This window comes from Hemicordylus capensis, chromosome 7 (assembly GCF_027244095.1).
Source record: "Hemicordylus capensis ecotype Gifberg chromosome 7, rHemCap1.1.pri, whole genome shotgun sequence".
Classification (NCBI taxonomy): domain Eukaryota; kingdom Metazoa; phylum Chordata; class Lepidosauria; order Squamata; family Cordylidae; genus Hemicordylus; species Hemicordylus capensis.
The window spans coordinates 23,794,782-23,820,418 of NC_069663.1; the positions used below are offsets into that span (position 1 = coordinate 23,794,782).

A 25,637-nucleotide genomic window follows, 5' to 3' on the forward strand; every position below is an offset into this window, starting at 1 on the left:
CCAGACTTGGGGCCCCAAATGTGGGGCTACAACTCCCCTCATCACCCCTCAGCCACAGTGGCCAAAGGGTGATGGAGTCTGTCTAGCACCTTCTGGGGACCCAAAGTTCTGAACCCCTACTCTAGACGAAGCTGGTGGAGTCAGGGACACAGTTAACTCTGGCTGTTTGTGGGGTTTAAGGGCCTGTAGTTAGGACATCCGGATGGGATAGGGCCATTCAGGCAGGCCTGGGCACACTTGCTTTGGATCTAGGAGCCAGCCCCCAAATTAGGAGCTGGGTGGTGGACACTTGGCAAAATTACCAGACTTAGTGATAAATATTGTGGCAGGTGTGTGTGTGTGTTTATAAGGTGCAGAGCTGCTATTGGACTTCAAGACTACAACTCTCATTATCCACAGCCGTGCTGTAGCGCACCAGTGGATGCTGGGAGTTGTAGTACAACAGCTGGAGAGGCTTGGTTGTACACCCCTGAATTATGCTGTGCACCGTTTCAGGGCCTTTGGGGTGTGTTTGTTTATTTAAAGATTTATTATACTGCCCAGTCTATAGACTTGGGGTGGTTTACAAAGCAGTATATAAACTGGGCAGTGCATATATGGCAGTATATAAATATGATAAATAAATAAAATGGCCTTCTCTTTATGCCATTTACGGGTAACATCCTTGGAACAGAAACTGGTCTGCCTGGGACAAAAAGTTATTTAAAAACATCTTTATCTCTTAGAATCCTAGTCTTGGCACCACGGTTAAATTTCTGGGTGCCATGGCTCCCTGATGCCTGAGATTTGCCCAGCTCTGCAATGAGGGGACCTCCAAGTCCCTTCTGGAATTCTTGCATAGTGCTGTCTTTCTCCCTTCCTTCAAGCCCCTTCCTGACAGCCCCACTCTCTTGTGAAATCTTTGACTTAACCCCTCAGTCTCCACAGCAGCAGCATGTGTACTGGAGCCTATGTTCCCACCCATCCCTTATCATGTATGCCCCTCACCCTTTTGCTTTCCTCCCCCAACAGCCAAATCTAGATTGCACACTCCTTGGGGCAGAGACCTTGCTTATATTGCTGTGTAAAGGGTCTTGCACATGGATGGTCCCATGCATGAATGACGGCAACAAATAGGGACATGATGATTGGGGTGTTCGGGGACTGTGTTTCATGAGTGCCCTGTGTGTGGGGAGCATGTCACCTTTGATCTTTTGGGATGCTCCATGTGGTGTGAGGAAAGCAAAGCAGGGTCATGGGCAGGGACCTCTTTCCTGTCTTGAGGGGGCCCTAGACCATTGCTCGACTTTGCCATTTGCAGGAGAGAGAATCATAGCATTGTAGAGCTGGATCGTCTAATCCCACCCCCTGCTCAGTGCAGGAAACTGCTACAGCATCATTCAGCCTCCGTTTGAAAACCTCCAGTGAAAGAGAGCCCACCGTTGCATGAGGCAGACTGTTCCACTGGCAAATGGCTCTCGCAGCTGGTCTTGGTATATTTCGTGCTTAGGAGTGCCTTGCAGTGGCCTGGTTCTACCCACAAGTAGTTTATAAGGAGCTGGGTGGGGGAAGGTGTGTTCTGACATCAGGCACGCAACATGCTTGGTGGTTGTACAAATCCAAAGGGGGTCATTGTGGTAATGTGGTGTTGGGAGGAAGGATGCATGGTTTAATAAGGCGCTAGGACCAACTATCTGAAGATGTGTGTCTGAGGAGGCTTCCCTCTTGTTTTCTGGGGCTTATCCTTTTCCACCATTGCCAATGTGAGGGATCATCATCATCATCATCATATTTATTTATTTATTTATTCATACATACATACATACATACATACCCTGCCCCTCTAGTACACGACTGCTTGGGACAGCTCACAAAATCAGTAAAACAGACTCACCACACAACAATATAAAATTAATAGAAACTAATTAAAACCTTAAGTGGCCCAGTGGGGGAAATGCTTGACTAACAAGCAGAAGGTTGTTGGTTCGAATCCCCACTGGTATGTTTCGCAGACTATGGGAAACACCTATATTAGGCAGCAGCGATATAGGAAGATGCTGAAAGGCATCATCTCATACTGAGCGGGAGGAGGCAATGGCAAACCCCTCCTGTATTCTACCAAAAGAAAACCACAGGGCACTGGGCACCAGGAGTCAAAATTGACTTGATGGCACACTTTACCTTTCACTAAAACCTAGCCTCAGTTAAAATCAAAGTTAAGGCAAGATAAAAAAAATTAAAACCCACCAGATATAAGCTGCAGATAAAATATTTTGTTCAGGTGAGCTGTTTATACCAGGTAGATGTGGGTGGGCCTTTAGAAGAGAGAGAGAGTGTGTGTGTGTGTGTGTGTGTGTGTGTGTTTACCCACATGCCTGGAGATCTTTGTTTAAACTTAATTTTTCTTAACAAAGAAGAACAAAAGTATTACTCAGCCTATAAAGTATTTTAAGTATTTAAAGAAAAAGTTTCAGAAAAGGTGAAACAATAGTTGTGCCCACTATATTAGGAACAGAACTGTCTATGGAAATACCAAAAGATCAAAGGGACATGGCCTTCTGGGGTATTTATCGGGTACAGGGCTATTGTTGGACTCTAAGACTACAACTCCCACCACCCACATCCATAGTATAGTGCAGCAGTGAATGATGGGAGTTGTAGTCCAACAGCTGGAGAGGCTTGTTGTGTACCCCTGAATTACGCCACACACAGTTTCCGGGCCTTTGGTCGGACTGTGACTTGAGCTGAGTGGCTCATTGGCTTGGGTTGCCAAGAAGTAGACTGTTCTGTGAGATTGTGGCTGGACGGCTTATTGCTTTGGACGTGGAGACTGGGGTAGGTCACGTCTTAATGCTTCCTTGAAGCCTGATGTCTGACGTTGTGGTTTCTGAGGCTTTATTTTTCCTGGGGGCAGAGACTGGATGCAGCACGATGAAGAGGCGCCTGTCTTGATGCCGGGAAGTTCCTAGAGGCTGAAATGCCGTGCAGGGGCTTTGGGTTTCTTCACATATTACGCCGAGGAAATTGGAATCTCTCTCTCCTGTCGCATGTTTATGAGCCACCAAATCACTTTTGTAACGGGAGGCCTCGCTGCTGGATGAACATATCATGCTGCCTTACAGGGAGCCAAGGCCACTGGTCCATCCAGCGTAAGATTGTCTACACTGACTGGCAGCAGCAGTTCTCTGGAGTTTCAGACAGGGGTCCTTCCCTGCCTTACCTGGAGATGCCAGGGATCGAACCTGAGACTTTCTGCTTGCAATGCAGGTGCTCTACCACTGAGGTGCAATTGCTTCTCCAGACCAAAATATGTTCGAATGTTCGGGCCAGAGAGGATGCCTTTTGAGGAAGTCTTGAGGCCTGACACTTCTGGATTGCATTCCTAGTTTGTTTTGGGGTGGGTGGGCGGGTGTTGGGCTTGCTCCCCCACCCTCGGCTTTTCATTATAGCCTGGCTCACTTACTAGAGCCACTTGTTTTTATTCTGTGGACTGTCTCTTGCCTGTGATGTGCCTTGCTTGCTTCAGCTGCCTGTTCTTGGCATGCTATTGGACATGGTTTGATTAACCAAAGGTGTGTCTAAAGCAGGGCTGCACACTTTCTGCCCTCCAGCTGTTTTTGAACTACCACTCCCATCTTCCCCAGCCAATAGTGAGGGATTGTGGGAGTTGTAGTTCAACATCTGCAGGAGAGCCGGAGTTATACAGCCCTAGTCTAAAGCCTTGGTCAGCAAGTAGCTTTCCTGGAGGGCCATTTCAAGGACTAAGTGACAGACGGTGGGCCAGCACTTCAGGCACCTGGGACATAAGTTTAAAAAAACACACCCAACAACAACCTCTACTGTAGACCCACCCCTTCCTCTTTAACCCCATGCTTTTCCTTTGGGGTCATGCCCCTTCTTGAAATAAACATTTGTGGAGTAATATGTACAAGTATAGGGCCACAACAAAAAGTCGCAGTATATCCCTGTTGTGCATGTGTTACCTGAGACTGTGCGTGAGCACAGTGAAAGTTTTAGGCACCTTTCCCCCTCAGAAGAGAGGAGGTTGTGACTGTCTTGAGGGAGTAATCTTCAAGCTGAGAAACTTCCTGTTCTTTTTGTTCAAGTCCTTCCTCGCCACTGAGTTTGGTTAGCTCCACCCACCTGGTTGTCTGTTAACTGTCACCTGAGTCCATGAACATTCCGCTTTGGCTTTCCTTGGGAGCAGCTTGGGGTGTGTATGTGTGTGGCCCCCTTTGCTTTTTTTTTCTTGAGATTTTTGTGAAGCATGCGTATCTGTGGGCATAATGTTTGTAGTTCCTTGGGAACTAGCGATAATAAAGGATCAGACGTTTGAGCATCTGCAGAATTCCTTCCCCGTACTACAACTACATCCTGCCCCAACATACCTTAGAATGAAGCAGGAGAGCTCTTCCATGGCACTGCCAAACTGGGTCCTCTGTGCGTCATTGTACCTTCTTGCTTTTATTGTTCTCCACCCCTGCCATGCCGATCCCTATAGTGGCCTGCTGGCCAATTTTGTGGTGTAGATTTTGCTTTCCTCACATGGTAACTGGGGAGTCAGGCAACACTTTCTAGGGAGGGTGGCTGGATTTGGCCCAGGGGCCTCCAGTTGCTGACACAGACGATCAAGCCTTCAGGTCCCCTTCAGTAGCCCTGAGTCAGTGAGTGGTGAGTAGGAGGCATGCCTTGAGTTTCTGACTCTCACTTAGTCTTCTTCGGTCAACCTTCTTCCCCTGTATACCTGCAGAACGCAGGTAGGGCCCTCAGGACTGCGTGCATCTCCACACAGACATGTTCCCTGCACAAAATATTCCTTGCAAACTGTAAGTTGTCTGGAGGAAAGATAGGCTAGGATCCTCTCCCTTTCAGGCTGATTTTCTGTACAGAGAGCATTTATTTCCACAGAGGGTCATTTAGGAATGTGAGACACCCCCTTCCTCAAAGAGGCCCTCAAAGATGCCTTCTCTTGCTCCTCTGGAGAGGGGTGAGAGAAGGGGCCCTGTTCAGACCTTCTCTTGTACCTGCATTCAGATGTCTCTACACTCGTACATGTGTCTGTGTGAATGGCTGTGCCTGCATTCATTTTGAAAGTGAGCCCCTCCAAGGCATGGTCCAGATAGGAAGCATACGGCTGTACCTGTGTGCAGATGGGTTGCAGCCATACCTAAGGTGGATTTCACTGATGGTACTCTGACTCTCCTTCGGGAAAGAGACGAGGAGGGTGGTGTGGGAAAGAGAGAGACACTGTAGAGTTATTGGTTTGTGGTAGCACACATGGATTGTCCCCTTTGCTAAGCAGAGTCCACCTTGGTTTGCATTTGGATGGGAGACCACATGTGAGCCCCAAGATGTTCCCCATAGGGGACGGGGCCATACCTCAGTGAAAGAGCATCTGCATGCAGAAGCTCCCAGGTTCCCTCCCCGGCATCTCCAGGTAGGGCTGGGAGAGACTCCTGCTTATAACCTTGGAGAGCTGCTGCCAGTCAGTGTAGGCCATACTGAGCTAGATGGAGCAATGGCCTGACTTGGAATAAGGCAGTTTCTGAAGGGCCACTATAGCTCCATGGTGAAGGTGGGAATACTCAGGGTTGGTCCCCCGGCTTCTTCAGGTTAAAGGATCTACATAAGGAGCCGCCTTTTACTGAGCCAGACCTTGGTCCATCGAGCTCAGTATTGTCTACACTGACTGGCAGCAGCTCTCCCCAGGCGGGAGTCTTTCCCAGGCTTACGTGGAGATGCTGCCAGGGAACATAAGAGCAGCCCTGCTGGATCAGGCCCAAGGAAGCCCATCTAGTCCAGCTGAGCATCCTGTTTCACACAGTGGTCCCCACCAGATGCCGCTGGAAGCCTGCAGCAGGCAGGGCTTGGACCTGGGACCTTCAGTGGCTGTAGCCACTGAGCTGAAGCCCCGTCCCCGATGGTGGCGGAGCTGGGGAAGAACTTTGTTTTGGCAGAAGAACTTTGTTTTGCTACCTGCCACCCGCTGGAAGAGAGAAAATTGGCTGCCCCACGGTCGGAGTTAGTGCAAAGCAGCGCAGTGTGTTCAGCAGCAGCTCACCAGTCCTGTAGAGTAAAGGTTAAAGGTGGGTCCTGAACCTGGGAAGGGCGAACTGGTCTAAGGACGGAGCCGGGGACGCCATGGCCGCTCCAGCATCTCGGTAAGCTGATTATCTCGGCAGCCTTCTTCTGGCCGGGATTGCAGCTCTGCACGCAGGAGGCCTTTGATCCCATTAAACTCTTACCAGGGCTTTGCCCACAACTAATCAGGGGCTTCCTACTAAGAATGGTTGTAATACAACTTTTCCTCCTAGCATCTGACCGAGGAAATGAGCCCGGTTCCAGGGCTCTTTTCTCATGACCGGTTCGCCTTGCGGTGTGGCCAGTGCAGCATTTGGCATGTGGCAGCAAATGCTCTGTGGCCAGAAGTAGCTGGGGATTGACGTGGGCTGCTCATTTTTTCGGAGGTTGCCTTGGGCTGCTATGTCTGAGTAAATCGCCAGTGTTGTGCAGAGTAGGGCTCCCCTAACTGGGTCCACTGTAGTTGGTTGGACTACAACTCCCATCACTCCCAGGTCATTGTGGCAGGGGATGGTGGGTGTTGTAGTTAAACACTGTCCATTAAGAGTTGATGCCTCCGGGGTTGGGTTACACACTCTTTTGATGCCAGAGAAGTGATCCTGAGTTAAACACTCTTTAGATAAACGGAAAAGGTGCCTCAGACTAATTGGGCAGCAAAGTGGGGGAAAGTCAACTTTTAAAAAGAAATACTTAGAAAAGAAGCAACTCAAAGCCAGGGGTGTTGGAAAAGTCTCCCCCAGAGAATCTGACCCCGAGTGTTGTTTTTCCTCTGCCACGCTTTCTTTTTCTTAGGTCCGCTTCCCCACACAGGTGCTTCCTCAAATTGCTATCCTTTGTTCACGCACTTTTAATGGGAAACCCACACAATGTCATTGCCCAGTGGTTGCCTTCTGCTGTTTTCTGTGCGGTCCACCCCTGTTTTTCCCCAGAACTGATGTGTGGTGATTTTCTGTTTCTGCTGCTTTCACAAAGCACAGTTGCCAGCTTGTCCAGTGAGGACCAAGCAAAAGTGCGCTTGAGGTGGTGAAGGACTCCTGCGCCCTTAATTTAAAATTGCAGGTTCAGCTTCTTTTATTGCCCTCGATTCGGTGCCGCTGGGGGATTAGTAGGGAATTGCCCCTTAATTAGTCGGCTTCTATTCCCTATGGAGCGGGGTGGCGTTAATTACTGGTTCCCCGCCATCCCTTTTTATTTCTTTTATTTCTCTTGTAGAGAAATAGAAAAACGAAGGGGGAAAGATGCAAAGAAACTATGATTAAGTGGGCTGAGACTCCAAGAAGAAAACTTTTAATTAACATTGCAGGGGACCTTTGCTGAATGGGCTTTACTTGGCAGTGAGCATTGTTGAAGGATCGTGGCCATGGGGGAAAGGCGTTGCTGGAGAATGTCATCCTCGGTTAAGGGTTTGTTTGGCTTCACTTCCACTTCCAGCTAATTATGGATGCCTCAGCTGCACTTGGGGTGTTCCTGGGAATTGTGGCCCCTGAGAGGAGGCACCAGATGCTTCCACGCCCCACAGCCTTAGAAGGGGAGAGCCGACCCATGCAAGCTGGAGCTGGGAGGAGGGGAGGTCTCCAGCAGCCTCCTCCTTTCTTCTCATGCTTCTTACAAGCCTTGCAAGGTGAGGGACTTGAGCTTGCATGGGTCAGGTGGATCCTGGAGACTGAGCTCCAGTTTTCATTTGATGTATATATTTGTTTCGCACATTTATATACTGCCAGATGCAGATCTCTGGGTGGTTTACGTGACACAGAAGCAGCACAAGGTTAAAACAATGCAAACAGTCTAAAGCAGTGTAGAATACAAACCAGTAACAGATTTTAGACTTAGCTTGATTGAAAAGGTCCATCTTAAGTGCCTTTTTAAGTGCTCCGATGGCTGCAGAGGCACCTTAGGGGAAGAGAGCTGGTCTTGTGGTAAAGGTAAAGTGTGCCGTCGATTCCTGGCGTCCCCAGAGCCCTGGGGTTTTTCTTTGGTAGAATACAGGAAGGGTTTACCATTGCCAGCAGGATGAGATGATGCCTTTCAGCATCTTCCTATATCGCTGCTGCCCGATAGAGGTGTTTCCCATGGTCTGGGAAGTATACCAGCGGGGATTTGAACCGGCAACCTCATGCTTGCTAGGCAAGTCATTTCCCCGCTGTGCCATTAGGTGGCAGATCCTGTGGTACCAAGCATGAAGTGTCCCCTTTGCTAAGCAGGGTCCACCTTGGTTTGCATTTGAATAGGAGACTACATGTGTGAGCACTGTAAGATCTTTCCCTTGGGGATGGGGCCGCTCTGGGAAGAGCACCTGCTTGCTTGCATGCAGAAGGTTCCACGTGCTCTCCCAGGCAGCATCTCCCAGATAGCACTGAGAGATTCCTGCCTGCAACCTTGGAGAAGCCCCTACCAATCCGGGTAGACAATTCTGAGCTAGATGGACCAAGGGTCTGACTCAGTATATGGCAGCTTCCTATGCCCCAATAATCTGCCATCTGAGGCAGCCGCCTCAGCCCGCCTCTCAGAAGACTGTCCCTGCCTTTGCTAAAGGGCACTAGTGTGGAAGCAGCCACAGTTTGTTCCTGCATCATGCCAGCCCTGCCCTCCGCACTGTTTGGGCAGTTCAGACTCAGCCACCCCGTGCGGAGTTCCTCTCCCTTCCTGTCTGTAATACCTAATTCAGTTCTCCCTTCGATTTGACATCATTGCAATGTGTATTTTCCCTGCCTCTGGTGCACATCATTGGCTGCTGTTGGTGGGAGCAGGGAAAGTATATATTGTCATGATGTCAGGATAGAAGTCCCTTTTGGCTGCAGCCCCGGGCTCTTGCAATGCCCCTTGTAGCCAAGTGGGGTGTTAAAATGCTGGGGTGCTAGAATGGACTGTACCACTCCTGACGGAGAGGGAGGGATGCCAATTTGGATTGCTCCCCTCCCCATGTAAATACTTCCTGCAGATAAGGAACGAGCACATTGGGTAGAATGCTCCCCGTTGCAGGGTGGCTTGGAGGTGTGGATGAAGTCTGAAATGCTTCAATCACCTGCCGTCTCAAGTGGTACAGTCCTCTCTGCCACCTCCTTCCAGTGGAGACCAGGCTTAAATTCTGCCTCCAGGAGAAAAGTGTTCTAGGTAGGACACACACTCCGTTGTCATGGGGCAATGATGAGGCTCAGTGACCCCCCCTCTTGACAACTCCCATAATCCCCAGTTGCAATGGCCTTTGTCCACATCATCTGAGAATCCCTCTTACAGGGAACACTGGTGAGGCTCCATAGCTTTGGCCGGTGCCCTGCATGAATCGAGAGTGCCACTCCAATGTGTCTCAGTATTCTTTGCAACGTGCACGGGTTCCTCAGCCGACAAATCCATGTGGAAAATGCTCACTTAAGGCAGAAAGTTTGAAAAGCACTGTTCTACCAGGAACCTATTCCAATCCCCAAAGGGCTGCTAGGCAAATGAATACGGAAGGTTTGTGTGTGTGACGAGGGGAAGGTAAGTGAATAAGAAAGTGAGATAATATAAGGAGTGTATTATAAATAGAAAATAAACATGTCAGAGAATCCTAATTCATCCCACCTACTCACATTAAATACCAGCTCCCAGCTTTATTTTTTGCTCAGTCGCCCCTCCTTTATCTTCTTTCTAGACCAAGGATCTTTCATCTTGCCTCCCACAATCGCCGCCTTAGACCCTGCAGTTCCCCCCCCCCCGCCGCCCTTTCTGCTGTGGCCTTTTGGAAGGCCAGCTAATAGCATTAGGGAATTATGTTTTTTTTTTCCCCTGGATGATGCTACTTTGGGCTGCAAGACTGGTTGTGATGGCAGCTTCATGTTTGCAGATAGAAAGCTATCAAGAAGAGCCTTTCACCCCGAGGTGCTAGTTTTCTACATACAGGGAAACATTTTTGGTTTTAAGATGGGGGAGCTCTCATGCACCTGCAGCCTGCACTGGCACAGCCCAGCAGAGGTGTCGTCAGGATTTTCTGGGCTCAGTCCACTTTATGTGGCTTGGGACCCCTCACAATTTATTGCGAAAGGTGTGGTATCGCCTTCCTTGAAGGCAGCTTCCTATGTTCTCGCCATTGCTACCGAGTCAGAGCATTGGCCCATCTAGCTCAGCATTGTCCACACTGACTGGCAGCAGCTTCTCCAAGGTTTCAGGTGACAAATCCAGCCCTACCTGGAGTGAACCTGGAACCTTCTGCCTGTAAGGTAGATGCTCCACCACGGAGCTACAGCCTCATCCCCTAAGGGGAATATCTTCGAGCTCTCACACGTAGTCACCATCCAAATGCAAACCAAGGTGGACCTTGCTTAGCAAAGGGGGCAATGCAATCACTACCACAAGACCACACTCTCAGGGCAGGCAGGCAGGCAGGCAGGCAAGGGCAGACAAGTGGGGTGACTCCTCCCCTCCTGGGCCCCCTGCTGTCTTTGGGCCCGGTGTAGCAGGCTTTGTTATCTCTCTGTTTGCGACCCTGCAGTTCAGCAACAGCTTTTGTTTCTGCTAGAGGTGCGTAGTGCCTAGGGAGAATGCTGGCAGCCCGTCTCCAGCCCGGCAGCGGCCTCAATCCATGCCCCTGCGTGCCTGACATCGGACATGCGGGGGGGTGGGGGGGTGGGGTCGTGTCTGCAAGTGGGGCTCTGTTTGCACATAAATAGTAAATTAAAGCCAGCATCGCATCTGCCGACGTGCATTTCCCTGCTTGTAAAGGCAGGGTGACCTGTCCCCAGCCATGCTGGGAGCCTTGCGCTGGTTGAAACTGCTGAAAAACGGGGCGTGTGCGGTCCTGTTTGCAGACTCAGCCACGCCCCCCCCCGGTGCATCTGACATCAGACGCAGCGGCGTGGCTTGGGCGCCAGGTGTGGCCCCTGAACACAGCAGCCTGGGGTTTTTTTTGGCGGGGGGAACACATGCAATGATGGCTCTGCCCCTGTGAGGTGAGGTCCCAAATGCTGCCTTGCCCCTGGTGGGGGCCAGCCCCATTTCAAAACGGACCTTTGCAAGCTTTGAAAGTGGAGTGGAGGGAAGCGAGGAGGGAAGGTCTCCCGTAGCCTCCTTTTTGCTCCTCATGCTTCTGGTAGGCTTTGCAAGGAATGTGAAGGAGGGTCAGATTGGCCCCCCAAGAGCCCCTGTGATGGCGGTGTTGGGAGGCATCTTGCCATCCTGCCAGCAATCTGCCTCCTGAGGCGACTGCCTCGCCCTGCCTCATGAAAGGGCCGCCCCTGCATGCTGGACCTGAGAGATGGAAACCTCTGACAGAGCTGGGCTCTGTGCCCGGTTTAGCCAGGGAGTCCTTCAGCCTCCGCTGCCTGCCTGTGTGGGAATAATAATGGATTTGCCGGGTCATGCTGGGACAAATTAAATATTGTGAAGCGTATTGTGCATTCGGAGTGCTGTGTAAAAGTTTAATGGCTAAACACAGAGGAAGTTGCAGAGCTGACCAGCGTAGAGGTTGCCCGGCTTCCCCCCCTTCACCTGTTTTCCCTGGAGGAGAAGCTGGGTGTGGGGTGGGACGACCGCTGTTCAGGTTACCGGTAGGATGGGAGTGCAGTCCCAGTGCTCCCCCCTTTCTTGGATGGGCAGGAGGATTTTGCCCAAGCGCCCAGAAGGTATCTTCTACTCTCGGTTGTTTACTCTACACTCCACCCACACGTGGGCACAACTTTGGGGGAGGTGTGATTGGCACTTGAAAAACTGTACCAGGCTCTGATAGTGCTCTTTTTTAGTCATGCCCTCAGGGTTGCCAGCTTTTTCCCCCTGGCACATCGCTGCTAAAGGTAGAGGGGGCCCTGCCAGAAGAAAAGTTGGTAACTTTAAGTGCATGTCCTCTCTCCTTTGTATGCCACTGTTAAAAGCACGGGAACCTTGATGGGGGAGGCTGGCTGTTGTGTTTCGTGCAGCCTCAACCTGAACCTCTCCTAGGGAGCCTTTGTGCAGGGTTCTTCTAACAGTACTCTTAACGGTAGCTTTTTAAAAACAAACAAACATGTTTTGAAGTGCTGTAACTTCAAACCCTTTAAGACCTGACTTCTCAGTTGGCATCACACTGAGTGCTGCCTGGGTCAAGCAAACAAGTAATTGAGCCTGTCTTGTGAACTTCACCCCTGCAAAGGGAAACCAAGAAAGAATCCTGGGATATTAGAGTTGGGAGGGGCTTCGGAGGTCTTGTGGTAGGGGCAACCGGATGCCCTTGTTCTTCCCCAGATCGGTCCTCATTTCTGTGAAAACGACTAATGTCCTGGAGGAAATGTGGCCTGTTTCAACTTTTGTTGAAACGAGAGATATAAATATTTGCCGTATTCCCATGGAATCCCCTACATTGCAGTGGACTCTGGATGCATTTCAGGGTGCACCCTTGGTTCCCATGGGGCATTGGGTGGGTCTTGCTGAGGAGGAGAGAGGCCATAGCACAGTGCTAGAGCATCTGCTTTGCATACGGAAGGTCCCAGGTTCAGTCCCTGGCACCATCTCCTGGTAGAACTGAGAAAGACTCCCGCCTTAAGCCTTGGAGAGCTGCTGCCAGTCAGTGTAGACGGTACTGGACTCGGTGAGCCAATGGTCTGACTCCACATAGAGTAACTTCCTATGTTCTTCGTTGTCACCCCACAAGAATGGAAGGGTCACCATGTGGTGCGGTCAACATTTGCCTGTGCACTGTCTAAAAATCCGTAGGGCTGGACAAGTTGTATTTCAGGGAAACCTGTCTGCCATGACTGATCTTCTATAAGGGCATAAGAAGACCCCTGCTGGGTCAGGCCCAAGGCAGATCTAGCCCAACACCCTGTTTCCCACAGTGACCCGCCAAATGCCTCTGGGAAGCCCACGGGCAAGAGAGGGAGATATACCCCCTCTCCTGCTGTTGCTCCCCTGCAACTGGTATTCAGAGGCTTCTTGCCGCTGAGCCTGGAGGTAGCCTACAGCCATCTAGACTAGTAGCCTTTGATAGTCCTGTCCTCCATGAATTTGTCTCAGCTCCTTTTAAACCCATCCTACCACATCCCATGGCCAAGAATTCCAGAGATTAATTATGCTGTGTGGTAAAGTGCTTCCTTTCGTCTGGCTGAAATTTCCTGCCAGTGGGTTCCGTGGTGAGAGAGGGAGAAAAACTTCTATCTGTCCTTCTCATCAAGGAACTCCTGTAAGTTTCCCAGGAACTCTGGGTTCCTAGGACACACCACTTGAGGACCACCAGGCTGTGTGCTTGCCAAGTCCTTTCTGAAGACAGAGTCCATTCGGACCTGAGATTCTGACACTGGGGACCAAAAATTAGCCATCAACCCGATGGCCAGACCCGAGGCGGAAAAACAGGCATGGTTCAAAGTCGGAGCTCTCCACTGAGGAACATCACGAGAGCTCCCAGGGTGTAGGGCGCAGGCTGGAGTTCGGATTGAGAATTCCGAGAACATCCCCTGTGAGCTGCAAAACGTAGTGATGGCTCAGGCGTGTCAAGCTTGCCCCCAAGGCCCCATAAATCTTTGCCGCTCTCTTTACCTGCTCCTCGTTGAATCTCTCCATTCCATTCTGCTCCTCTCCCAGCCAGAGGGTTGTGTGTGTGTTTGTGTGTTTCGGGGAGGGAGGAGGAACGTGTCTGTTACAGTTTGAACTTTGATGCAAATATCTCTCTCCGGCTGTGCCGAGAATGTGAATGACGCTCATGCAAGTCAATGGGGGAGCATAAATATTCTGTGAAGGAGCACCTGGGAACAGAATCCGAGATTTAGTTTGCCTGCTGGGCTTGGCCAGAGGCAAGACTGAGGATGGGGCTCTTATATTTTTAATTGTTGTGGTGGAAATGAGCAAGTCCCTAGGAAGCTGCGTTATGCCAAGTCAGTCTGTTGGTCCATCTAGCTCAGTTGTGTCTACACCAGGGGTTCCCAACATCTGGAATACCACAGGTTGGGAACCCCTGGTCTGCACTGATGGGCAGCAGCTTCTCCCAGGTTTCAGGCAGGGCTCTCTCCCAGCCCTACCTGGAGGGGCTGCCAGGGACTGAATGTGGGATCATCTGCATGCAAGCAGATGCTCTGTGGCTGAACGACAGCCCTATTCCCTGAAGGGACTATCTGACAGCAGACGGTGCTCACTGTAGTCACCCATACAAATGCAAACCAAGGTAGCCCCTGCTTAGCCAAGGGGGCAATTTATGCCCTGTCCCACAAGACCAGCTCTCCATTGACCCTGGTGTGTAGGTTTAGGGGTGGTGCAGGAATATTAGCCGTAAGCTGTCACCTTTGAAAGTATCAAAAGGAAAACAAAAGGGAGGTGAAAAGTAATATGAGGTGGTTGTCTCAACAAGAATAGGCAGGGATTCGCAGCCTTGGACCCCCAGATGTTGGACTACAGCTCCCGTAATCGCCAGACGCAAATGGTGGTGTGGCTGGGGATACAAGGCCAGTGATATTGGGGGTGTGTGTATATTTATATATTTTATTTATATTTTATTTATTGAATTTATATACTGCCTAGTAGTATATAGTATATAAATCTCTATAGTATGTGTGTATATGTGTGTGTATTCCTGCTTGTGTCACTGGAGATGAGATATGGACTATGCATGGCAAATTCAAAACAAATGGACATTTTCTTTTTTTTAAGCCAGGGGTTCTTAAACTTGGATCACCAGATGATGTTGGACTATAACTCCCATTGCCCCCTGCTGTGCTGATGGCAGGGGGTGATGGAGGTTGTAGTCAGATATCATCTGGTGACCCCAGTTTAAGAACCCCTGGCTTAAGGAATCCTTTAGGCCAGTTTGGCCTAATGTCTCCTAGATTGTAATAGTGGAATATCAGGGTTTGGGGCAGCTGTGTGTGTGTGTGTGTTTGTGTGTGTGTGCGCATGCGTGCATGCAGGGGTTGGGGTCGTTGTCAAGCTATCCTCATGCTCCGAACGGTGGCATCCATTTCTCAGACGCCTCCTTGGCTGGGGAGGGAGAAGGGGCAACCTGTTCAAGCAGGGCAGCGGAGTTGCCGATTGCTTCACCTAGCAACGGTGGCATCCTTGTTCGCAGCTTCCTGTTGCCCGGCAACCGTTGCCACATGGTCCTCAGAGCCGTTTCCCTCATTGGCCTCACTCCGCCTCTGTGCTGCGAACCTCCCCGCAGCGGGTGCCAAGCAAGGCGCCTTTGTGGCATTTGGGATTGCCCCTGCTGCTGGGTTCTGGTCTTGCCAAGGTGGTGCTAACCCTGTTGGCGCCTGCTAGGAGCCGTGCCTTTTGAATTCTAGATCTGTGGCAAGGAGCTGTGATTTCCTGTCGGTGGGGGGAAAAGACGCTCTGTGCATGCTCAGAGCAGGGCTTTAATCACCAGGGCGGGGGAGGAGGCTGCCCCCTTTGGGGGTATTCCAGGCTTCCTCCTCCTTGAATGCCTAGTTTTCATTAGGAAAAATAAAGTAAGGCTCTAGTCCCTTTTATTTGGCGTGTGGAACCAGGATTCTGTCCGTGTTCACATCTTGAGAATGTTAAATCCGTTAGGCCACTTGACTTAAATCTCTTAGGCCAGCTCCCCTTCCACTTTAGGCTGCCTCACTACAAAATGCCTCCCCCCTTCCTTCCTGCCCCCCCCCCCGCCAACTTGCAAATGCAGGCACGGTCCTCAGACTGAAAACCCCTGGAGCGAAAAGCGGGCTCCAGAGCTGAGCTGCGAGGCCTCTGCTGAAATTAAGCCCTAATTAACTTGGAGTAAAAAAGATATGATCGTATCTGGGGGTGTGCAGGCCTCATGTGGGCCTCAGACGGCAATTTGAGCTCATGCTTACAGAGTGCCAGGTTTTCTGAGGGGTGCCATTTTCTTGCCTGCATCCTCCATTTCATCCTCCTCACAGGAAGAGAGAAAAAGCTCCAGGCATGAAATGGAAAGCGACAGATAGAGACAGAGGGCTGTGTGCACCTTTTGCTTCAGGTGGTGAAGAGGTCTAAAGCCACCTTGGTTTCCAAGTCTGTTTACTGTGGAGGCTCCTGAACCTCTTAGAACAGGGATTTCCTGCCCTGGATCCCCAGGTGCTGCTGAACTACCACCCCGGTCAACCCCTGCCAGAATGGCCAAGAAACTATGTCACTTGTGAAAGGTGGACCACTTTCACTAGATCAGGGCTGCACCATTTTGGCTCTTCTGCAGATGCTGGACTACACCTCCCATAATCCCTCCCTGTTGGCCACTGTGGCTGGGGATGATGGGAGTTGTAGGCCAACAGCAGCTGGGCCCCCCAAGTTGTGTAGGCCGGCCCTAGATACTGTTTTTCCTGACACACTGTGGTGGCAACCGGCGGAGGAGCTGCACTGGGTTCCAGGTGAGATGGTAGGCCTGGCAGGTGCCTCCAGGAAGAGGATGGGGCTGTAGCCCAGTGACAGAGCATCTGCGTTGCATGCAGAAAGCCCCAGCTTCGATCTCTGGCATCTCAAGGTGGGGCTGGGAAAGACCCCTGCCTGAAACTTCAGAGAGCTGCTGCCAATCAGAGTAGACAGCACTGAGTTAGATGGACCAATGGTCTGACTCAGTAGAAGGCAGCTTCCTATGTTCCTGTGTTTCTAAGCCCACATAACCGGGTATGAAGGTCGCATCCTCTCCCTGCTGTGTGCTTTCCAGCAACTGGTATCCGTACTGCCTCTGAGCACAATCTCACTCCACTTTTTGGACACTATTCACTGGTTCCACTGGAGATTCTTTATTGGCTGGTGTCCCCTCTCTCTCCCCCCACTTCAAAATGTGATCTGAAGTGTATGTCCTCTTTTCCAGCCTTGACTCCTCTTTTCCTTTCACCCCACATGGCAGACCCCAGCTCCTCCTGAACAAAGGGCTCCGGGGAGGGACAGAATGGGCCGTGTTTCCCCTTCGGTAGACCTCGGCCGCGCTGCTTGGCTGGCGAGGCTGAGTGAAAATAAATATTAATGCTCAAGGTGAACGCGGCACGAGGATGGGTGGATGTTGCTGACTCAGCTCCAAGCAGGACAGGCGTCAAGTGCAAAGCGGGAGGGTGCTGGTCTCTGCAGCACCAGCCGCTTGGAAGGGTGCCTGGAGCTCGGGCAGTGTTGAGCCGTAGCGGCCACAAGGGGGCACTGTGCCTCAGAGAGCAACTTGGCAGCCGGGCAGGGTCTTGCTTTTTTGTCCTTGAGCTCAAAGAGGCTAGAGGATGCATGGTTAGCGGGCGCAAGGGGGCTGAAAGGGCAGGCAGAGGGGTAGATGGTGTTGCGGGGAGGACCATTGGGAGAGCTGGGCCGCTGTTGTGGAGAGGGGGTTCAGCACAGAGGCATCTGCAGCAGGGAGTATGCAAAGGGGTCCAGTAGGGGGCGCTCCTCTGCGAGATGGGGAATAAGAGGGGAACATGGGAAGCTGTCTTGTACTGAGTCAGACCAGTGGTCCACTTTGCTCCATATTGCCTGCACTGCCTTTCGGGCGGGCCTTCTCAGCCCTCTCTGGGGATTGAAACAAGGGGCTGCTGCATGCAAGGTTACCGTCCTTCAGCCTAGCCTACCTTGCAGGGTTGTTGGGAGGATAAAATGGATGAGAGAGTGGAGATGACAGAATCATGTGTTTTGCTCCAAGCTTGTTAGGGAAGGGTGTGATAAAACTGTGATCCATAAAACCATGGGGGAGAAGGAGGAGGTGAGCAGATGGGGAGGGGCCATTTATTTGTGTAGTTCTGTACTTGCAGCCCTGGGTGGGCCTCGGGTTTTGTGGAGCCCTGTGCGAGAGACTTCTAGAGTGTGCTTAATCCTCCCTCCTCATCTGTCTGAGTGCTGGAAGAGCAGCAGGGAAAGTGGCTAAGGGGTTATGTTGAACTTCTGACTCTGCAGGCTCATCAGGCATCTGGGTCCTGAGTTGCTCCCGGATTCAGCTGAATGTTGGTACCAGCCACTCTTTTCTCCTTCTTTTGTGTCCTACTGTTCAGCAGCAGATGCTAATCCTAGAAGGGGGTATTATACTTCTGTTCAGCAGGGGGTGCTGTGCTGAGCTGTGTTGTGCATATATAAATATTTATAGTAGTAGTAGTATCTGTCCAGTAGAGGGTGCTATATCTGTTGCATGTGCTGGAAAGGTGTCTCTCCATCCCACCTGCAGGTGGCAGCGCAGAGGCCACGGCCGAACTTTCTCCATGAGGAGGGGTAGAAGATGCCGGCTTTGCCCGCGCTGCTGCTGCTGCTGATTCTCGGCTTTGCCCACAAGAGCCTGGAGGTGCTGTCGTCTCTGCGCATGGGTAAGTGGCAGACTCCGTGGGTGGGGGCAAACTCTGGGGACTGCCGGGGGTGAGCGAGCCAAGAGGTGAGGTTCCAGAGCTGGTGGTAGCAGGGAGCCAAAAACTTGGGAGCCGTGTGACCCTGGAGGTGATGGATGGCTCAGAGGTGGCTGTCTCTGGTCCATTTGTTATCCTAGCACCAAGGGGAATAAATCAGCACAGGGGGAGAAGGGCCAGGGGGTCTGTGGGGAAATGGGAGGGGGTTGCATGCATGGAAGGCGGATGCCGAAAGCAGGCAAGTTCTTTTGTGCTGGCAGTTGAGTGGGCCGGATTCATCCACATGGCCGTTTCTCACCTGGGGTTGCCATTCCCCCCTTCCTACTCTACTGTTAAGCTTCCAAAGCTGGGAAGAAAGAATGGAATCTCTCCTCTCTTGCTGTAAGGTTGCAGTCGCCCGAGGGCTGTGCGGTCGTCTAGTGGCTGTGAATAAGGGACTGAACTAGGAGGAGCGAGCGCTGTGCGTGCTGCTGGCCAGGCAGAAACGGGGCTGAGCGGAGATGTGACCTTAATCGCAGGCCCTGGCATGCTTGCGTTCTCTTACAGAAATAGCATGCATGGGGACCCCGATCCAGTTCGGGACCATGGTGGGGAATGCGGAGGCTTGACGCCGATCGGTGGCTCCTCGTGCATGCTAGTTGCCTTGCAAAAGAAGAAAGGAGATTGTAGCTTCAAAGTGTGTTAGGTTGTATGGGGGGGCATGGGGGTGTGTGCTGCATGTGCAAGGTCAAGGCAGTTGGTGAGGACAAAGGAGTTTGCGGGGGTAGTGGAGGGGGCAGCATAAGCATTAAGGTCCAAGCAGGCACAATTTTGACAATGTTAGGGACCCTTAGGAGCTTCATCAGGTCTAGGCGCTTAATGAGTGAATCAGAGGAGCATCCCATTAAGGAACCGAGGTCTTTTCACGGGTGGGAGGAGATCTCTGCCACGCTGCGGATGGGTCTGGACTGACGTCTCGCTTCCGTCCCCCTACCCGGCCCGGTCCCTGCCACCAGCTGCCATTTTGGATGACCAGACAGTGTGTGGCCGTGGGGAGCGACTCGCCTTGGCCCTGGCCCGGGAACACATCAACAGCATCATCGAGGTGCCCGCCAAAGCCCGCGTGGAAGTGGAGATCTTTGAACTGCAGCGGGACAGCCAGTACGAGACGACCGACACCAGTAAGTGGCTCACGCAGGGAGGGGCGAGGGACTCTGCGTGAGTTCGTGGGAGGAGCAGCGAGGGGGGCAACAGCACTGAAGCCACCCTCGCCAACTAGAACGAGACTTGGCTAGTTTCGTCCGATGATGAACTTAATGCATTGGATAAAGGCGGTTCTTGCCCATGAAGGCTTATGCGTCCGTTAATTTCTTAGCCCTTAAAGGGCCACCCAACTTTGCTGCTGCCCGTGTAATAGACAGGCATTTTAATACTGGTGATCCTTACAACAATGTTGCAAGGTAGGCCGATATTATTAGACCTGGTTTGCAGTGCACAGCCTGTGTGATGTCTGTCTACATACCTTTGGGCAAGTGTTCCCAGCCTTGGGTCTGCAGATGTTGGAATATGACTGTCCTCACCTGGGGATGATCGGTGTTGTAGTCGAGCATCCACTGGGGACCCCAAGGTTGGGAACACCCTCCGTAAAGTGGGTGGGAGAAAGTGATTGCTTGGGGTAACTGCAAGGCACACGTAGGGATGCAAGGCTCAGGTGGTGCATCTTCTCCCTCTCTCTTTCCCCTGCCCTCTTTTTCACACAGTGTGCCAAATCCTGCCGAAGGGTGTGGTTTCGGTGCTGGGCCCGGCCTCCAGCCCGGCCTCTGCTTCCATTGTCAGTCACATCTGCGGCGAGAAAGAGGTAATCGCAACATCCGTATCCACGGTTGGATTTACCGCGGCTCTGGGATTCTCTGATCCCAACGGGTTTTGATCCCATGCTTGGGTCCTGGAGCCTGGCCTAAGGCAGAGGTCGGCCACCTTGGCACTTGTTGAACTACAAGAGCTGGAGAGCTGGGATGGGAGAGGAGTTGTTCAGCAGCAGCAGCTGGAGAGTAAAAAAGCAGCCACCTTGCTGCAGCTAAGCAGGTCTTGGTGTGGTCAGTGTCTGGATGGGAGACCCCTGCATGCCGCCTCTGGGGAAGGGGAAGAGCATCTAGTATTCCCAGGTTCCCTCCCTGGCAGCATCTCCAGGCAGGGCTGGGAAAGACTCCTGCCTGCAACCTTGGAGAGCTGCCGCCAGTCAGTGTAGACAATAATCAGCTAGGTGGACCAGTGGTTTGACTTGGTATAAGGCAGCTTCCTGTGTTTCTGTGTTCAATGCAGATCTCAGAAATGAATTTGAGCCCTTCCCACTGACTGGCACAGGCTGGGTCTCCAATATAACAGCCCACATCTGAGATCAGGCTCCCTCGTGCTCTTCCACTGTGGGGAAGCCAATGGGGCACTTCTCCTGCAAGCAACTGGGCCAGCGTCTGTGCCCCTTTGGTAGTAGAAGGCTTTGCCCCCAGGAGTCTGCAGGGTTTGGGGAGGCTGAACCTAATAGAATCTGATTCTTCCTGTAGAAATTGAAAATGTGAGCTTTTATTCTTTTTTTTTTTTTTAATAAAATGAAAAAGTAAGTTTCTTGACCTCATGGTTGGCCAGAAAATATGTAGTTAGTTCTGCTTAAAACCTAGATGCTGCTGAGAGTCTAGGAGGAGCTTCTAGTCAAGATAGATATTTTGTTCACTTAGTACAGACCCTAGTCTTTCTTGAGGTCGCCTCCCTCAATCTCTTTATCCCCAGTTAACCTAGAGTTCCCACTCCCCCCAATTATTTAAGTTTTATTCCTCCTTCCTCAGTTCTTTAGAAAAAGCAGCAGGAGGTGGGTGGGAATAGTTTCTGCGATCCATTAATATTACACATCCTTTAAAAATGCTTAAAATAACCACAGTTTTAAAATGCTTAAGATAACTACACACTTCATGTGTAGCATTTAGTATGGTCATAGGGCGTGTTTTTCCTTCTGCAAAACCCGATCTGTTTTAGTGAAGAATTCTGGTTAGCTCTTCCCTCTCAACTGTTGGAGGAGGAGGGGAAGAGGGTTGTCAGCACCATAGATAAGCAATGTCTTTCTTTTCCCTAGATCCCCCACGTTAAGGTGGGTCCTGAAGAGACCCCCAAGCTGCAGTACCTGCGCTTTGCCTCTGTCAGCCTCTACCCCAGCAACGAGGATGTCAGCCTGGCCGTGTCCCGCATCCTCAAGTCCTTCAACTACCCCTCGGCTAGCCTCATCTGCGCCAAGGCTGAGTGTGAGAAAACGTGGCTGGGCTCTTTGGTGGGGAGCGGGAATCCAGAGGGGTCACTGTGTCCCAGAGAGCCAGTGGTACAAATCATAGCAGGAATGGCTGTGCGGGTGGTGGTCTGTTTTTAAAAAATGTACTGGGGTCTGGATCTATGGAAAAACCACAGGTTTGGGTGGGATGATTTGCTATGCTGCTGGGTGGGGGTGGGGTGGAGGAGTGTGTGCTCTGCACGTGCTTAGAGGCACTCTCCCCACTCAGGCAACTTTCATTTCCAAATAATGCTTGGTGCCCAAAACGGATCACCTGCACCAATCAGCACGGAAGCAAATTCTAGTATTGTTCTTGATGCAGACATTATGTGGTTTAATCAGGGTCAATGGTTTTGGGGGTGGGGTGGGGGAGAAAGACGTGGCAGGGAAGGCAAAGCTACATTCCCAAGAAGCAGGTTGGGTGGGGCCATTGTTCAGTGCTAGAGTATCTGCTTTGCACACAGAAGTTCTCCGGTTCACTTCCTGGCATCTCCAGGTAAGGCTGAGACTGCCTGAAACCTTGGACAGCTCCTGCCAGAAAGGGGAGACAAAAATGAGCTAGATGGGCCAAGCATGAGGGTCTGGCTCAGTAAAATGCAGCTTCCGATGTCCCTGTGTAAGTTCTGTCTCTCCTGCATGACCTCTTTTGCGAAGTGATGCTCTGAAGGGCAAATGCATGGAGAGGGGATTTGCCCCCTCCATACATTGAACTAATAAACCTCAGGTTTATATCGGGGCTGCACAACTTCAGTGCTCCAGCTGTGTTTGGACTACCATTCCCATCACCCCCAACCACAGTGGCCAATAGTCAGGGATTCCCACAAGGCTGGCAGATGCTCCTCTTCCAGAACACTGGAGTCACCACTGAGAAGGCTCTGCAGATCTAACCTCCTTCAACGTTAGGATGCAAAGCACACATGCCTCTACTAATCTTAATGGGCACAAAAATATACCCAGGGAGAGACATTTTCCTTATCTAGACTAGCACAGATTTCTTTACATCCTGATTCCAGTATTCTAGGGTGAAAGTCCGGAGCTCTGAAGCCAGATCGGAGAGCTGGACTCGGGTTTGAATGAAAGCCTGGCATAACCGCCTGTCCCTTCCCCACCCATCAGGCCTTCTGCGATTGGAGGAGCTGGTGCGTCAGTTTCTGATCTCCAAGGAGACGCTGTCGATCCGGATGCTGGATGACACCAACGATCCAACGCCGCTGCTCAAGGAGATCCGAGACGACAAGATCTCGACCATCATCATTGACGCCAATGCTTCCATCTCTTATCTCATCCTCAAGAAGGTGTGGAACAAACAGGGTGCTGTTGTAGGGGAGCTCATGGGCATTTTCCAGTCCCATTCGGAATGGCCCATGGGTGGGGCCACACTCATTGGTGGTATTCTCATCCCCCCCCCACTCCCAGAAATCCCTGTTGTAGGAACACTGCATCATAATGTAGCATTATTCTAGGCCAGCAGGCCCCAACCTTGGGTCTACAGATATGGTTGGACTACAACTCTCATCATCCTCAGGCCGTTATGGCTGGGGATGATGGGGTTTAGAGTCCAACAATGTCTAGGGCTGTCTAAGCCAACTGTCAGCCCACCGACCAGATTGCTTCTCCCCATCCAGAGCAATATTATGAACCTTGGGTACTCAGATGTTTGGGATACAGTGCTGATCACCCCCCAACCCCATTGGCCTCCGAACTGGTGCTGGGCTTTTGGGTGTCCCTGGAGCAAAACTCTACGCTTGGCCCTAAGGCAGACCCGCTCCCGCCATCAGGTCCTGGCAAACGTAACGGGTAGCAGGGCAGTGAATGCTTCTCCCCGCTCTCCCAGCTGGAGTAACGGTGTGTCTTGGCTGGGGGGTGATCTAGAAAATCTCAAACAATTTCATTGCTCTAGCCATGGTGGCACCCAGGAACACTGTTTGGAGTCCTGTGACTGGTAGGATGGGGCAAATATTGGCCGTGCTGGGCCCCTGCCTTTTCCAAGGATGGATGCCATCTCTGATCTCATGTGTTGAAAAGCCGGTTCTGCCATGTCAGTCTCATTCTAAACCAGTGGCCAGGCATATTGATGGCACGCTGCTGATGAGGGAATTCACAGCCCCAGAGTCTCATATGGAAATGGATTTTCCTTCTTTTCTAGGCTTCCGAGCTGGGGATGACATCTGCCTTCTACAAGTACATCCTGACCACAATGGTTAGTATTGTGACGAAGCTGACACAGCCTCCTGGCTGCATACCTTGCAAATGCCCTCTGTGTTGCACTTCGGGAAGGGGCTTGGCTCAGTGTTAGAGCACCTGCTTTGCATGCGGAAGGACCCAGGTTCCATCCCTGGCAGCATCTCCAGGTAGGGCTGGGAGAGACTCCTGCCTGGAACCTTGGAGAGCCACTGCTAATCGGAGTAGACAGTTCTAAGCTAGATGGACCAGTGGACTGACTTGTTATAAAAGCAGCTTGGTAAATTCATCCTGGGTGGTTTCCTGCTCATACTGTCTTCTTTCTTGGCCTCAATGCTAGCCTGCCTCTTTTGATTTGGAACCCCTTTTTCTTGATTCTTGGTCTGTTTCTTCTGCTTGCTTGGTTTTTATGCAAGAGGCACTCTGCACATGCTCTCAGATACTCTTCTCTCCAGCCAGTTGTCGGAGAGAACCTGATCCGCCCCCTCCAAAAACAAAACTTGTTGTCCTCTAATGTAAGACTTGGGACAAATGGGATGCCAGAATGAGATGGGGCACCACTCATCCCCCAGGGTGGATATGACATCATCTTTTGACAAGTGCTTATGAGGAGAGGAGAGAAGCCTCAAATACAAGAGAAAGCTATGACATTTGGGAATTTTTAGTTTAGAAAAAAGGTCACTAATGGGAGATATGGTCTATACAGTTATGCACGCTGTGGAGAGAATGGATGGAAGGAGGTTTTTCTCCCTCTCTCACAACACTAGAACCAGAGTTCATCCCATGAAACCGATTGCCAGGAAATTTTGCACCAACAAAAGGAAGTGCTTTTTCACACAGCACAGATTAATCTATGGAATTCTCTGCCACGGGATGCAGTGATGGCCATCAGCTTGGATGGCTTTAAGCAGGGCTTAGACAAATTCATGGAGGGAAGGTCTATCAAGGGCTACTAGTCTGGTGGCTATAGAGGCCATCTCCAGGTTCAGAGGCAGGATGCCTTTGAACCCCAGATGCAGGGGAGCAACAGCAGGAGAGGGGGCGTGCCTTCACCTCTTGCCTGTGGGCTCCCCAGAGGCATCTGTTGGGCCACTGTGGGAAACAGGATGCTGGATGAGATGGGCCTTGGGCCTGATCCAGCAGGGCTCTACTTACATGCTTATGATGTTGTGTTATGCACTTGGGGGACTAAAATTATGGGGAGAAGAGAGGAATAGTTATGGAGTGTCATTGGGGATTCCCTTTTATGATGACCTCCCTTGCTACCGTGGGGGGGCATGTTTTGACTGAAACTGAGGGGAGTCTGGGAGTGGGGCTTGTGGGTTTAATGAAGGACCCTCCTTCCCCCCCCCACCCATAATTTAAGCCTTAATGGAACTGGATGTAGATTAGCCTTTTTCTTTTTCTTTTAAAGGTAGCAAACCTTTATTTGGACGTGTGTCTAATTCTTTCCCGAGCTTCAGAAACAGATTCCTTGTCCTCGGTTGAAATGGAACCTTGGATTTGGTTCAGCAGTTGTTTTTAGCAGTGATGAAAGGTGACCCTGCCATCGAAGTCTAGCTGGAGGCTTTTGGTTGTTTTTTTTTTAAAAATGTGCTTCTCCTCCCAGCAATGGGATGTTTAGGACAGCCTTTTCAAAGGGTCAGTCTTTTAAAAAAAAATGAAGGAGAAAAAGCTGGAGATTGTAGCACAGGGATGGGCCAGTTCAGATCTGAGGTCTGCAAAATGCTTTATGTCTGGTTTCTGGCAGCCCTTACAGAATGTTAATTGTGGGCTGGTTAAAAATAAAATGGTCCCATAGCTCCTCTTTGAAGGAAGGCCCCTTTTACACTCACTCTTAGCAACGCAGAAGCGGCTTCACTCGTGGTTTCAGTCCCGCACGGCTGTAGGAT

The 25,637-nt window shown here is 51.1% G+C and overlaps 1 protein-coding gene across 5 annotated transcripts in view; it reads left to right on the forward strand.

The window, feature by feature from the left end:
- The window catches only part of GRIK5 (glutamate ionotropic receptor kainate type subunit 5), a 65,195-nt gene that overhangs the window by 15,386 nt on the left and 24,172 nt on the right, over window positions 1–25,637 (forward strand). For 4 of the 5 annotated variants that reach the window (XM_053267842.1, XM_053267840.1, XM_053267843.1 and 1 more), the window contains 6 exons: window positions 18,101–18,236; window positions 19,268–19,432; window positions 20,012–20,109; window positions 21,376–21,541; window positions 22,681–22,859; window positions 23,711–23,764. In XM_053267842.1, the coding sequence (XP_053123817.1) occupies window positions 18,152–18,236; window positions 19,268–19,432; window positions 20,012–20,109; window positions 21,376–21,541; window positions 22,681–22,859; window positions 23,711–23,764 (747 nt within the window). In that variant the 5' untranslated portion in view covers window positions 18,101–18,151. Of the gene's footprint in view, window positions 1–16,191; window positions 16,332–18,100; window positions 18,237–19,267; window positions 19,433–20,011; window positions 20,110–21,375; window positions 21,542–22,680; window positions 22,860–23,710; window positions 23,765–25,637 lie in introns of those variants that run through there. The other variant, XM_053267841.1, reaches the window with a different exon arrangement.